A 12,257-nucleotide genomic window follows, 5' to 3' on the forward strand; every position below is an offset into this window, starting at 1 on the left:
TTCTGAGTGCTTCTTTGCTGTGAGGAGGGGGCTCAGGGTGGGACACGGTGGATTGGGGAGAGAGGCAAGGAGGCAAGGGTATTAGGATTGTCTACTTGACCTGCACTGAGGACTTTGAACTCCATGGTCTCAAAAAAAAATCCTCAGGAGAACCTTGGGAGCGGGGCCCTGTTAATTCTGTGAGGTCATTGAGGCCCTGAGAGGTGAAGTCACTTGTCAGGAAGGGGAGAGCTGGATTGGACCCCCAGCCTGAGTTTACTGTTATGCTATATTCTTCCCTGGCCAGGCTGCCCAAGGTGCGGGACCTGGGGGATTCATCATCGTGCACACAGCAGGTGTTTATTATTATTAAAATGGATAATAAAGAGGGATGTGGAAGGAGCAAGGGTAGGACCTGGGCTAAAGCTCTGGAAGAGATCTATCTACACTGTCCCCATCCTCCAAGGAAGCTTTGACGACCCCTCCTCCAGGAAGCCCTCCTTTGCCCCCAGGCTGGGTCATCACTACCTAGGGATAGGTCAGCATTCCCACTGGACTGTGAGCCCCAGGAGGACAGGGCTGGGGTTGTCATCACCACTGTCCCCAGGCACAGTCCCGCGCAGGACTGGGTGCGCTACCGGATCTCCGTACTCCTCGGTGGAATAATCATTCTCCAATTTTAGTATATGTGCTGCCGAAGCGAGCACGGAATAATCATTCTCAATTGGAAAAAAACACCTAAACATTACATTGTTTTTAAAAGATTTTATTTATTTATTTAAGAGAGAGAAAAAGCACAGAGGGAGACTGAGAGGGAGAAGCAGACTCGCCGTTGAATAGAGACCCCGAGGTGAGGCTCGACCCAGGACCCAGAGATCACCGCCAGAGCCAAAGACAGATGGTCAACCGGCTGAGACATCCAGGTGCCCCTAAACATTACATTTTCTTTTTAAAGAGTTTATTTATTTACTTGACAGGCAGAGATCACAAGTAGGCAGGGAGGCAGGCAGAGAGAGGGAAGCAGGCTCCCCTAGCAGCAGAGAGCCTGACATGGGGCTCGATCCCAGGACCCTGGGACCATGACCTGAGCCGAAGGCAGAGGCTTTAACCCACTGAGCCACCCAGACACCCCCGAACATTACATTTTCACAAAACTCCTCTGAGGTAGGTGCTGTCGCTACCCCTATTTGACAAAGAAACTGAGACACAGAAGTCTCAAGTCACTTATGTGATGTCACCCAGCCAAAAACAGGTAGAGCTGGGATTTGAGTGTAGGCTGGGGGGGTGGAGGGGAACAGTTCCAGCAGCCACAACCTTACTCCACTTTCCTTGTTCCTGAGTCACCGGTCAGACATGTCGGCTGTAATCTCTCTCTCACACACACACACACACACACACACACACACACACACACACACCTGGCCCTGGGCCTCGCCAGCATCATCCCCAGCATATTAAAATGCCCCTATAGGTACCTGGGTGGCTCAGTCTGTTAAGCATCTGCTTCGGGCTCAGGTCATGATCTCAGGGTCCTGAGATCAAGCCCCGCATCGGGCTCTCTGCTTGGCAGGGAGCCTGCTTCTCCCTCTTTCTCTGCCTACCACTCCCCCTGCTCGTGCCCTCTCTCTCTGTCAAATAAATAAATAAAATCTTTGAAAAAGAAAGAAAAAGAAGCCGGAGACGGCATGGAGGGTGGTGCCATCGGTGTAAACTGAGAACACATGCCTGGGGAACAAGTTTGTGGCTTTGAGCTCTTCCTGTCTGAGGCTAGCTCTGAGCCCATCTGAGGGATGCCCGAGGCATGAGGGTGGGGAACAAAGGTGGGAAAGAAATAAATGTAAGTCTCTGTACTCAGTGCCTCATCCCCCACAAATCAGTCCCCCAAGCTCCTTATACTCCCCTTCCACTTGGCAGCCAAACGGATCCGGGTAAAACACAAGTCACATCATGCTCCTTCCTCTGCTCAGACCCCTCCCTCCAGCCGCAGAGGAAAACCCGAAGATGGTGTCAGAGTCTACCAGCTCTGTACTACCTGGCCCCATCACCTCTGTGGCCTCTCCCCCTCCCTCACGTCCAACTCCGCAGGCTCCTCTGACACATTGGGCAGGGGCCGACCCCAGGGCCTTTGTATTTGCTATCCCCCTGCCTGGAATGCTCTTCCACCAGATGTCCAGATAGCTGCCTGGCTGCCTTCTCACTTCCTCGGGGGGGGGGGGGGGGGTCTCGATTGCGCTCCCCCCACGGGGCTTTCCCATCAGTCTCCCATTTCCATATCTGCCTTTCTTTCCAGTAGGTGCTACCCTCTAGTATATGTCTATTTGCTTAACTTGTTTCCTGCCTATGTCTCCCACTGCTGGGATGTCAAGTTCGTGGAGGCTGTCTTGTCTCCTGCAGGGCCGCCGAGTGTCCAGAACAGTGCCCGGCACACAGTGAGAGCTCAGGCAATACTTCTGGTATGTGAACGAACATTTCCATGGACCAGCTTACACATAGACGTGTGATTCCCATTCATTACCCACTCGTGAACTCATTCATTCTCATTGTTTTTAAAGATTTTACTTATTTGACAGAGAGAGAGATCCCAAGTAGGCAGAGGGGCAGGCAGAGAGAAAGAGAGGAAGAAGCAGGCTCCCCACTGAGCAGGGAGCCCGACGCCGGGCTCGATCCCAGGACCCTGAGATCTTGACCTGAGCCGAAGGCAGATGCTTAACCCACACAGCCACCTCATTCATTCTCATTTTAAGATTTTCTTTTTATATCTATATTTAGAGCCAATGTGTTCTGCTCCGTTTACAAATATACCTTCAGGACCTCACAGAGCAAATAGAGTTGAACACACCAAAAACAAAAACAGCAGGAGAGCCCCAGATGTGCATGTAGAAACATGCACTCGGGGAGCAGAGGTGGCCCATCCAGACAGCCCCACCCATGGCACACACTCCACACAGCAGGCAGGGCAGGGATGGGGGACTCGCTGTGGGCGCCTGGCTCAGCCTAGCTGGTCAGGGAGGATTCCCTGGAGGAAGGAATATAGCACCCAAAACCCAAAAGACGATTCAGAAGTTGTCAAAAAGAAGGGATCACAAGGAGGCAGAGAGGCAGGCAGAGAGAGAGGAAGGGAAGCAGGCTCCCTGCCAAGCAGAGAGCCTGATGCGGGGCTCGATCCCAGGACCCTGGGATCATGACCTGAACTGAAGGCAGAGGCTTCAACACACTGAGCCACCCAGGCGCCCCAAGCAACATAATTTTTGTGCCAATGAATGTTCATCCACATACTTGATGTGAGTGAAAAACAAGACATGACAACGGATAGACAGAGTTCCTTTGGGAAACGGTTCGGCGCTGCCCCCAAGAGTTTACCAGAGGGTCCATGTGATCCAACTCCATCACTAGGTGTCTACCCAAAAGAACTGTACACGGGTTCACATAAAAATATGTATGCAGGGGGGCGCCTGAGTGGCTCAGTGGGTTAAGCCTCTGCCTTTGGCTCAGGTCATGATCTTAGGGTCCTGGGATCGAGCCCCACATCTACCTCTCTGCTCAGCAGGGAGCCTGCTTCCCTTCCTCTCTCTCTGCCTGCCTCTCTGCCTACTTGTGACCTCTGTCTGTCAAATAAATAAATAAAATATATTTTTTTAAAAATGTGTATGCAGGGGCGCCTGTGTGGCTCAGTGGGTTAAAGCCTCTGCCTTCAGCTCAGGTCATGATCCCAGGGTCCTGGGATCGAGCCCCACATCTACCTCTCTGCTCGGCAGGGAGCCTGCTTCCCTTCCTCTCTCTCTGCCTGCCTCTCTGCCTACTTGTGATCTTTGTCTATCAAATAAATAAATAAAATCTTTAAAAAACTGTGTATGCAGGAGTGCCTTGGGGGCCTCAGTCGGCTGGGCATCTGCCTTCGCCTGAGGTCATGATCTCAGGGTCCTGGGATCGAGTCCCGCTTTGGGCTTCCTGCTCAGCAAAGAAGCCAGCTACAAGAGGCCATGGAGGGTACGATTCCAATCCACTGACATCCAGAAGAGGGAAATCCATAGAAACAAGAAGGCAATCAGTGGTGGGTCAGGGGGAAGAAAGCAAAGGGAGTGACTCTGATGGGCTAACTAACGGGTATGGGGGTTTCTTTTCAGGGTGATGGAAATGTTCTGGAATTAGATGGTGGTGATGGTTGCACAACTTTGCAAATATGCTAAAAAAAAAAAGCCACACACACATCGGATTGTACACTTTAAAAGGGTGAATTTTATGGTATGCGCATATCTCTGGTTTTTTGTTTTGTTGTAAGTAAGGCTCCAAGCTGGACGGGCTTAACTCACAACACTGAGATCAAGACTCAGACGGGCTTAACCTACTGAGCCACCCGGGCGCCCCAATATCTCTGTGTCTTAACAGTGAAGGAAAACAGAACTCTCAAGACAAAAAGCAGAAAGAGGAGATAAAGGAGGGGACATTTCAACCTCTCTTGGGCCCCAGACATTCCTGCCATAACCCAGGGATGCAGAGAAGGGAGGTGGGTTCCAGGATTCAGGAGTGAGGAGAGGGGGTCTGGACTGGGGGAAAGTGCTTTTGGTATCTGGTGGTCTCTCTAACACAGAGCTGCAGGCTCCGAGATGCTCTCTGCCCCCAGACACATGCACTGGGGTCTCAGAGCCCACCCCTCCCACCCCCACTCCCGTCTGGTGACCTCTCTCTCTGCTCCCATCACCCACTCCCAGTTGTTATTCAACCGACTCTGAGGTCCACCCTGAACAAACTTCAGTCTGTTCCTGTCCCCAGGATGGACAAACATTGCAAACAGCAAACAGCCCACACTGACCTGGGAGCCGAGGGCAGGGGTCAGTGGCCTCCCCCAGGCCCGTCCTGCTGCCAGACCCGCTCCAACCTCCCTCTTGACCTCTAGGACCCAGGTGAGGAGGGGCTGCAGGGGTTGTCCTAACTTGGCTAATGGTGAGGGAGCTGGGTTCAACTTCACCACTTGCTGGTTGAGGAGCCATTAGTCAGTGGCTCACCCCCCACCCCCAAGCCTCGGTGTTCTCATCTGTAAAATGGGAATGATGAAGATGCCCAGACCATTCATTGAGTTAAGGCACCAAACCACCACCAGCCGTGGTGCCTAGTGTAGAATATGTGCTCAGAAAACACAAACTTGGGGCGCCTGGGTGGCTCAGTGGATTAAGCCGCTGCCTTCGGCTCAGGTCATGATCTCAGGGTCCTGGGATCGAGCCCCGCATCGGGCTCTCTGCTCCGCAGGGAGCCTGCTTCCTCCTCTCTCTCTGCCTGCCTCTCTGCCTACTTGTGATCTCTCTCTGTGTCAATTAAATAAATAAAATCTTAAAAAAAAAAAAAGAAAACACAAACTTGGGGCACCCGGGGACCACAGTGGATTGAGTGTCTGCCTTCTGCTCAGGTCATGATCCCAGGGTCCTGGGATGGAGCCCTGCATCAGTCTCCCTGCTCAGTGGGGAACCTGCTTCTCCCTCTCCCTCCCCGCCAGCTTGTGCTCCCCCTCCCTCTCACCCTTATTCTCTTTCAAATAAATAAAATTAAAAAAAAAAAAAAGGGACGAAAACTCAAGTTTAATAAACAGCCTCTGACCTTGACTGGGCACCTCTGCAGGGTATCTGGCGCTGCCCACAGCAATTTACATAAACAGTCTCCTCTACTCTCCAGGGCAGCTGGTCCATGACTCCCAGACATGGACAGAGAAAACAGGCCCAGAGAGGTTAAGTGACTTGCACCAGGTCACACAGCAGGGGGGACGTGGAGGCAGGCTCTGAACCCCATGTGCCTTGGACTTGCCCACGATGCACAGTGGGCTTTTCTTTTTCTTTTCTCTATGGTCAAATACAGAACGTAAAATGTACTGGGGCCTGAGTCCAGGAGGCAACATTTCTGGGGGCTCTTGTTCCTCTGTTCCTCCTCCGTGCTCAGCTCTCCTGGCCAGGGGAGGGGGAGGCTGTGCCACAGGGCAGAGAGCAGAGCCCTCCCCTGGCTGCCTCCCCACGCCCCTTGGCAGGGACTTCAGAGACAGGGGCCCAGGTGACAGTGACCAACAGAGGCCTTACCCACCCCCTGGCCTCCCTCCTTCCTCTGTTACTGTTCTAGGGGTATGCTTCAGTGCCATTAGGGATGTTCCCAAGATTGTGCCACCATCGCCACCATCCATTTCTGGAACTTTCTCGTCATTCCAAATAGAAGCTCACGGACATTTCCTTTTTTTTCCCCCCGGAGGTTTCATTTTGCTCATTATTGTTGGCGGGGAGCTGCGGGGCACATTGTTGCACACCTACTGTGTGCTGGAGCCCGGGCTGGGGCCCCTGGGGGGAGCAGCATTCTGTTGGAAGCTGCCCCTTACCTGGGGGTGGGGGGAGGCATTCCAAGACCCTCAGGGATGCCCAAAACCACAGAGAGTGCCAAACCCTGGATCTACTGGGTTTTTCCTGTCTGTACACACCTATGATAAAGTTTAACTTATAAATTGGACACAGGGGTGCCCGTGTGGCTCAGTCGTTAAGTGTCTGCCTTCGGCTCAGGTCAGGATCCCAGAGGTCGTGGGATGGAGCCCACAGTGGGGCTCCCTGCTCAGCGGGGAGTCTGCTTCTCCTTCTGCCTCTGCCCCTCCCCCTGCTCATGCCAGCACGCTCGCGCACGCGCGCCGTCTCTCTCTCAAACAAATAATTAATACAAAAGGTGGGGGGACTATCAGATAAGTTGCTCAGGCTGTGGCCAAGTTGCAGTTGTCCTATTCACCACATAAAAATACAGGATCCCGGGCGCCTAGGTGGCTCAGTGAGTTAAAGCCTCTGCCTTCGGCTTGGGTCATGATCCCAGAGTCCTGGGATCGAGCCCCGCATGGGGGGGGGGTGTCTCTGCCCAGTGGGGAGCCTGCTTCCCCCTCCCCCCACCTGCCTCTCCGCCTACTTGTGATCTCTGTCAAATAAATAAATAAAATATTTTAAAAAATATAGGATCCCAATCAGATTTGAATTTCAGAGGGATAACCAATAGTTTTAGTACACTTCCCAAATATTGCACGGGTCATACTTATCCTGAAAGAAAAACTGATTGTTTATCTGAATTCAAATGGGCGTCCTGTATTTTATCTGCCAACCGTGGCCCGAGGGATCCAGTCCATGGTTCCCTGGCCAACCCCTGTGCCCTGGCTCATGACTGGGGCCTCCGGGGAGGAAAAAGGCTCATTTTCTTTCTGCCTGCTGTTGGGCCTGATACCGATATTGACAACTTCCTACTATGTGCACCTGGAACTTTCTCTCCAGAGGCCTCACCCAGCCTTCCCAAGGCCTCTGGGAGGCCAGCACTGATAAGCAGCTGCATTTTCCAGATGAAAACACTGAGGCCCAGGGAGGGAGGTGGAATCGCCTGGGTCACCTGGTGCGAGTGTAGCCCAGTGCCTGTGGGATCTTTGACAGAAAACCATCAGGAGCGCCTGGGTGGCTCAGTCTGTTAAGCCGCTGCCTTCGGCTCAGGTTATGATCTCAGGGTCCTGGTATCGAGTCCCGCGTTGGGCTCCTTGCTCAGTGGGGAGCCTGCTTTTCTCTCTGCCTCTGCCTGCCGCTTTGCCTGCTTATGCACTCTCTCTCTCTCTGACAAATAAATAAAATCTTTAAAAAGGGGGAGAAAAAAAAGAAAATCATCATAAACAGCCGTGATCTGTGTGCCCCACCATGACCAGGGTTCTCGTTAAGACGTTTCCTTGTATCACTTCATTCAGTCAAAACCCCGCCTCAAGTATGGATTGTAGGCCCGTTTTTCAGAGGAGGGAACTGAGGCCAGAGAGAGGGGCCAACAGTTGAGGTGGACCTAGGATTTGAACACCAGTCACTGTAGGAGGCGGGAGAGCCTTCCATCTTCCCCTGTCAGGCCAGAGTCCTAGGAGGGTAGGAAGGAGGGAGGCCAGTAGGGGTCACTGTCACCTGTCTCTGAAGTCCCTGCCAAGGGGCGTGGGGAGGCAGCCAGGGGAGGGCTCTGCTCTCTGCCCTGTGGCACAGCCTCCCCCCTCCCCTGGCCAGGAGAGCTGAGCACGGAGGAGGAACAGAGGAACAAGAGCCCCCAGAAATGTTGCCTCCTGGACTCAGGCCCCAGGCCCTGCCCTCCTTCTGCTTCTGTGTTCTGGTCCTGGCCTGTGTTGTGGGTGAGGAGATGTGGATGCAGGGGTGTGTGGGGTGTGCAGGCTGGCGGACGCACGGGTAGGGAGCTTGTGTGTGTTTCATTGTGTGCAGATGGGTGTGTGTTTCTGGTGGCCGCGTGAGAGGTGTGCACGTGGGGCTGGTGCAAATGACCAGGGTGGGGGGACGTGCCTTGGTGTGGGTATTTGCACGTCGCAGTAAATGCGCGTGCTGGAGAACATACCTATGTAGGTTTGCGTGCACACGTTTTCATGCAGAAGTGATGAGTGTGTAGATGACATGAGGGTGTCTATGTGTTGGTATGTGAGCCTGTCTGCATTCTGCACATGCACGTAAAATTTTAACGCTCCAGTGTGCAAGGCGTCCTCCTAACTGCCTCATGTGTGGTTAACTCTGAGTTCTCCCAGGATCCCTGAGGTAGGGCCTCTCATTATCCCATTCTGCAGAAGGGAAAACTGAGTACAGAAGAGGTTCGGTCACTGGCTAAAGAACCTCGCAGGTCCTATGGGTGCCTCTGTACGTACACGACCGTGTGTGTCCGCGTGAAGGCTGGGATCTGTAGGTGACGCTTTGCCTAGTAGGCGCGAGAGTGCTGGACAGGCAGGTGGGTCTGAGGAGGTCAAGAAGGATCCGAGGCAGGGACCCTGGCCCCCTGCCCCCTGGGGAGGGGGGAACAAACAGCATAGCCCTGCCAGCCTCCATCCCTGGGGGTGGACAGTCTTCCCGTCTCTCCCTCTGCTGTCTGCAGAGGTGGTTTGGACAATGTGGGGGTCATGGGAGACCCGAGGCGGGGGCAGCAAGCTCAAGTAGTAAAGGAGGCATCAGGAGAGGGGTGGGGCCAAAGGGGAGGTTACAAAACTGAGGGGAACACCACGGGCAGATAGAGGGGTGACTGAAGGGGCCGAGGGCACAGAGGGTGAAAAGAAATCGACCGATGGCTGAAAGGGGGACAAGGGGTCAAAGGGACAGACAAGGTGAAAGGCAGCAGTGACGGGTGTCAAGGGGCTGCCCTCGGGCCACCAGGGGGGACAGTGATGGTGAGCATGGAGGGGAAAGCAGGAGGAAGGATTCTCAGGTCCCACCCCACCCATATGGCCCTCTGGTCCCACCTAGCCCGCCAGCAAGCAGTGCCCACAGAATCCCCGAGCCCCCAACCGGGGCTAGCAAGTGGTTCTTGGAGCCTGCTGCCTGACAAGGTGAAGGTGCTGGTAACCAGGACCAGAGAGAAGTGGCAGTGGTTCTGGTGAGTGTGGGCCCCTGTGCTTGGAGGGGGTGGACTACTTCTCGGGACTGAGGGAGGAGGGGGCTGGGGGCAGGACCCCTGGGTCTGAGGGAGGAGGGGCCCAGGGCCCTGGACTCCTGGGTCTGAGTGAGGAGAGGCTGGGGGCTTGGACCTCTGGGTCTGAGGGGGGAGAGGCTGGTGACAGGAATCCAGGGTCTGAGGGAGGAGGGGATGAGAGTCTGGACCCCTAGGTTAGAAGGAGAACCTGGGTCAGAGGGAGGAGGGGCAGGGCCGGAACTCTGGGGTTCGGAGTGGAGTAAGCCTGTGACCTCTGGGGCTGAGAAGAGCGGAGAGTAAGAGTCGAGAGCAAGCACTCCTAGGTCTGAAGGAGGAGGGCTGAATGGGACAGTGGAAGTGTTGGGGGAGGCTGGGGTCCCAGCTCTTATGTCCCCTCTCCTGCAGGGGACCGGAGGCCTTCCAGGGCTTTGTGAAGACCTACTACGATGACCACCTGAAGGACCTGAGCGTGCGCTCCCGGGCCTGGCTCCGCAGCTCCAAAGATAGCCTTCTGACCCGGGCCCACAGCCTGTGCCCCCGGCTTCTCTGTGGGGACGGGGACTAGAATTAATGTTTCTGCCGCCGCCACAATAAAGAAATACTTCTCTTGTGTCCCTGTCCCAGTCCCTTCCAACTGTGGCCACCCCCAGCAGTTCAAGGGTAGAGGACGTGACATCTGGCCAGGGAGGGACGGTGGTGGGGGGGCCCTGAGAGGAAGGAGTCAGGGGGATGACTCCCTTCTTCCAGCCCTGTGACCCACCCCTGCGGGGGGGTGGGAAGGAGACCTCAGACAGCCGAGTTTGGGGTTGGAGGGGGAAGGCTGGAGTGCGGATGCGGTCACAGGTCCCCATAGCCACCTGTCTGTCATTCCAAGCTCTGCCTTTGCTTCCTGCGAGAGGGACACCCCAGCCCCCTTTCCTGGTGGGTGCCCAGAACCCCTCACTCTTCACAGCCCCCCACCCAGCCTGTATCTCTCAGGAGTGAGTTTTCAGAGTGGGGGGCCCCCTGTGGCTTGACCTTGGGGACAGTCACTGCCCTCTCTGCCCCGCACCGCCCCCTCAGCGGCCCTGTTGGCTCGGACTTTGGCCTAGGGACAAGGTGAGGGGGGTGGCTGTGGACAGGGAGGTGGACCGCAAGACCTATAAAGCCTTTCTCTGTCCGCGTGGAGCCGGTGAGGACAGCCTGCCGGAGCCGGGTAAGAGAGGGACCAGGATGGAAACGGGGAAGGGTCAGCAGGGAGGGGGCAGAGATAATATGTAGTCAGAAACCCCACAGAGTCCCGATGTTAGATTCCTCTGTTGGAAGGGCGGGATTTAGAATCTTAGACCGTTTCCCCTGTGCCGAAGCCCCTCGGGGTTGGATCTCAGCCTCATCTCCAAATTGCAGGAGACAGTAAGGCCTCTGGGCACTGTCATCGCTGAGCTGAGTGCTTCCGTCACCACGGGGCAAGGGTGGTGGGGAGTGAAGACAGACGGAAGGCACAAGGCACGCAGAACAGGGCCTGGGGCATCAGAAACAGGCCCCCTGAGTGTATGAGGTGCATCCCCGTACCCGCTGGGTCTCAGCGGAATGTCACCCTCTGCCAAGCCTTTCCCAGGCCACGCATGTGACATGGCCTCCCCCGTCTGGAGTACTTATCCCCTCCCCCACAGTGTGTCCCCCAGTTGAGGACACGCTGTACATTTTCCTCATTTAATACCATTGATTGTATTTCTCTCTCATGTGGGCTGCAGAAGGGCAGGGCTGTCGCCTGAGTTCACAGCAGGGGCCCAGGGCCTTGCTTGGCACACACGGTTAGGTGCTCAAGAAAGGCTCCTCGAGGGAATGAAGGGATGTTAGAACGAAGGTGTGAAAATCAGGAGAGTCATAAAATGTTAGACAATGAGCCCCAAGCACAGGCACTGGCAGTTGGCCTCAGCGCGGGGCGGGGAGGGGGGGACCTAGATGCCATCAACGACCCTGCCCCACAGCCTTCTCAGCGTTCCAGGTCTTCTGAAGCTATGGGCACCCGATACCTCCTGGTTCTGGTTCTTGTCCTCCTGGTCTTGGGATGTGGTGAGTGTGTTTGGCAGGGGACGGACGAGGGGTCTGTGAGGGGGACGAGATGAGCTCTAAGCGTCTTCCCAGTCCAGTCCTCGCCTGGCCCTTCCCCTGTCCCCCTCTTTCCCTGCCTCGTTGCCCCCTGCAGCAGTATCCTCAGCTCTCCTAACGCACTACCCCCTGCAGAGATCAGGGGGGCCCACGTGCCCCAGCAAGATGAAGCTGCCAGCCTTGCCCTGCTCACTCAGTTACAAGAATCACTCTATGGCTACTGGGGGACAGCCAGATCGGCCGCCCAGGAGCTGTACAAGAAGACATACCTGACCACCATGAATGAGAAAATCAGGTATCAACCGGCTCCCACCCGGAACCGGGAGTCCTGGCCCCCAGCCCTGCCCGAACCCCGGATTCTGAGATCCCAGCCCCGTCCTCCCTAGAGATCCAAGAGTTTGGGTTCCAGCCACCTTTTCCCAAGGATACATGATTCTGGGCCCCCCAGCCTGTTTCTCCCCTAGACTCGGGGTACTCCGAGCCTCCTCCCTGCTCTGAGTGTCTGTCCTTTCTCCCCAGGGACATATACACCAAAAGCACAGCAGCTGTGAGCACTTACACAGAGATTTTCAGTGACCAGTTACTTTCTATGCTGAAGGGAGACGAGTAGCAGCTGGGGCCCCGACCAGGGGGGAAGGGAGAGTCCAGACCCCACAACCCCTTGGCTCCTCTAACCTGCCCCCCAATTCTCAGCAGCTGCCAGCATCCTGCTCCCAACACTAGTCTGTCTTCTTACAAATAAATTAATGTACAAGCCATTTATTTTA

The 12,257-nt window shown here is 55.2% G+C and overlaps 2 protein-coding genes across 3 annotated transcripts; both read left to right on the forward strand.

Annotated features, from left to right (window-relative positions):
* The first annotated feature begins 8,008 nt into the window (after window positions 1-8,008).
* Window positions 8,009-10,011, forward strand: APOC4 (apolipoprotein C4). Of its 2 annotated transcripts, XM_045988190.1 has the most exons (3): window positions 8,009-8,125; window positions 9,234-9,363; window positions 9,805-10,011. In XM_045988190.1, exons 1-3 carry the CDS (start codon window positions 8,050-8,052, stop codon window positions 9,962-9,964), a joined length of 366 nt encoding a protein of 121 aa, XP_045844146.1. In that variant the 5' UTR covers window positions 8,009-8,049; the 3' UTR covers window positions 9,965-10,011. The 2 variants fall into 2 exon arrangements, with proteins under 2 accessions (XP_045844146.1, XP_045844145.1); XM_045988189.1 differs by lacking the exon at window positions 8,009-8,125 and having other exon boundaries at window positions 8,132-9,363.
* Window positions 10,012-10,501: 490 nt separating this feature from the next.
* Window positions 10,502-12,257, forward strand: APOC2 (apolipoprotein C2). Its single transcript, XM_045988191.1, has 4 exons — window positions 10,502-10,594; window positions 11,370-11,454; window positions 11,626-11,785; window positions 12,010-12,257. The coding sequence occupies exons 2-4, from the start codon at window positions 11,400-11,402 to the stop codon at window positions 12,098-12,100; spliced, it is 306 nt and encodes a 101-aa protein (XP_045844147.1). The 5' UTR covers window positions 10,502-10,594; window positions 11,370-11,399; the 3' UTR covers window positions 12,101-12,257.

This window comes from Meles meles, chromosome 19 (genome assembly GCF_922984935.1).
Source record: "Meles meles chromosome 19, mMelMel3.1 paternal haplotype, whole genome shotgun sequence".
NCBI classification, from domain to species: Eukaryota; Metazoa; Chordata; class Mammalia; order Carnivora; family Mustelidae; genus Meles; species Meles meles.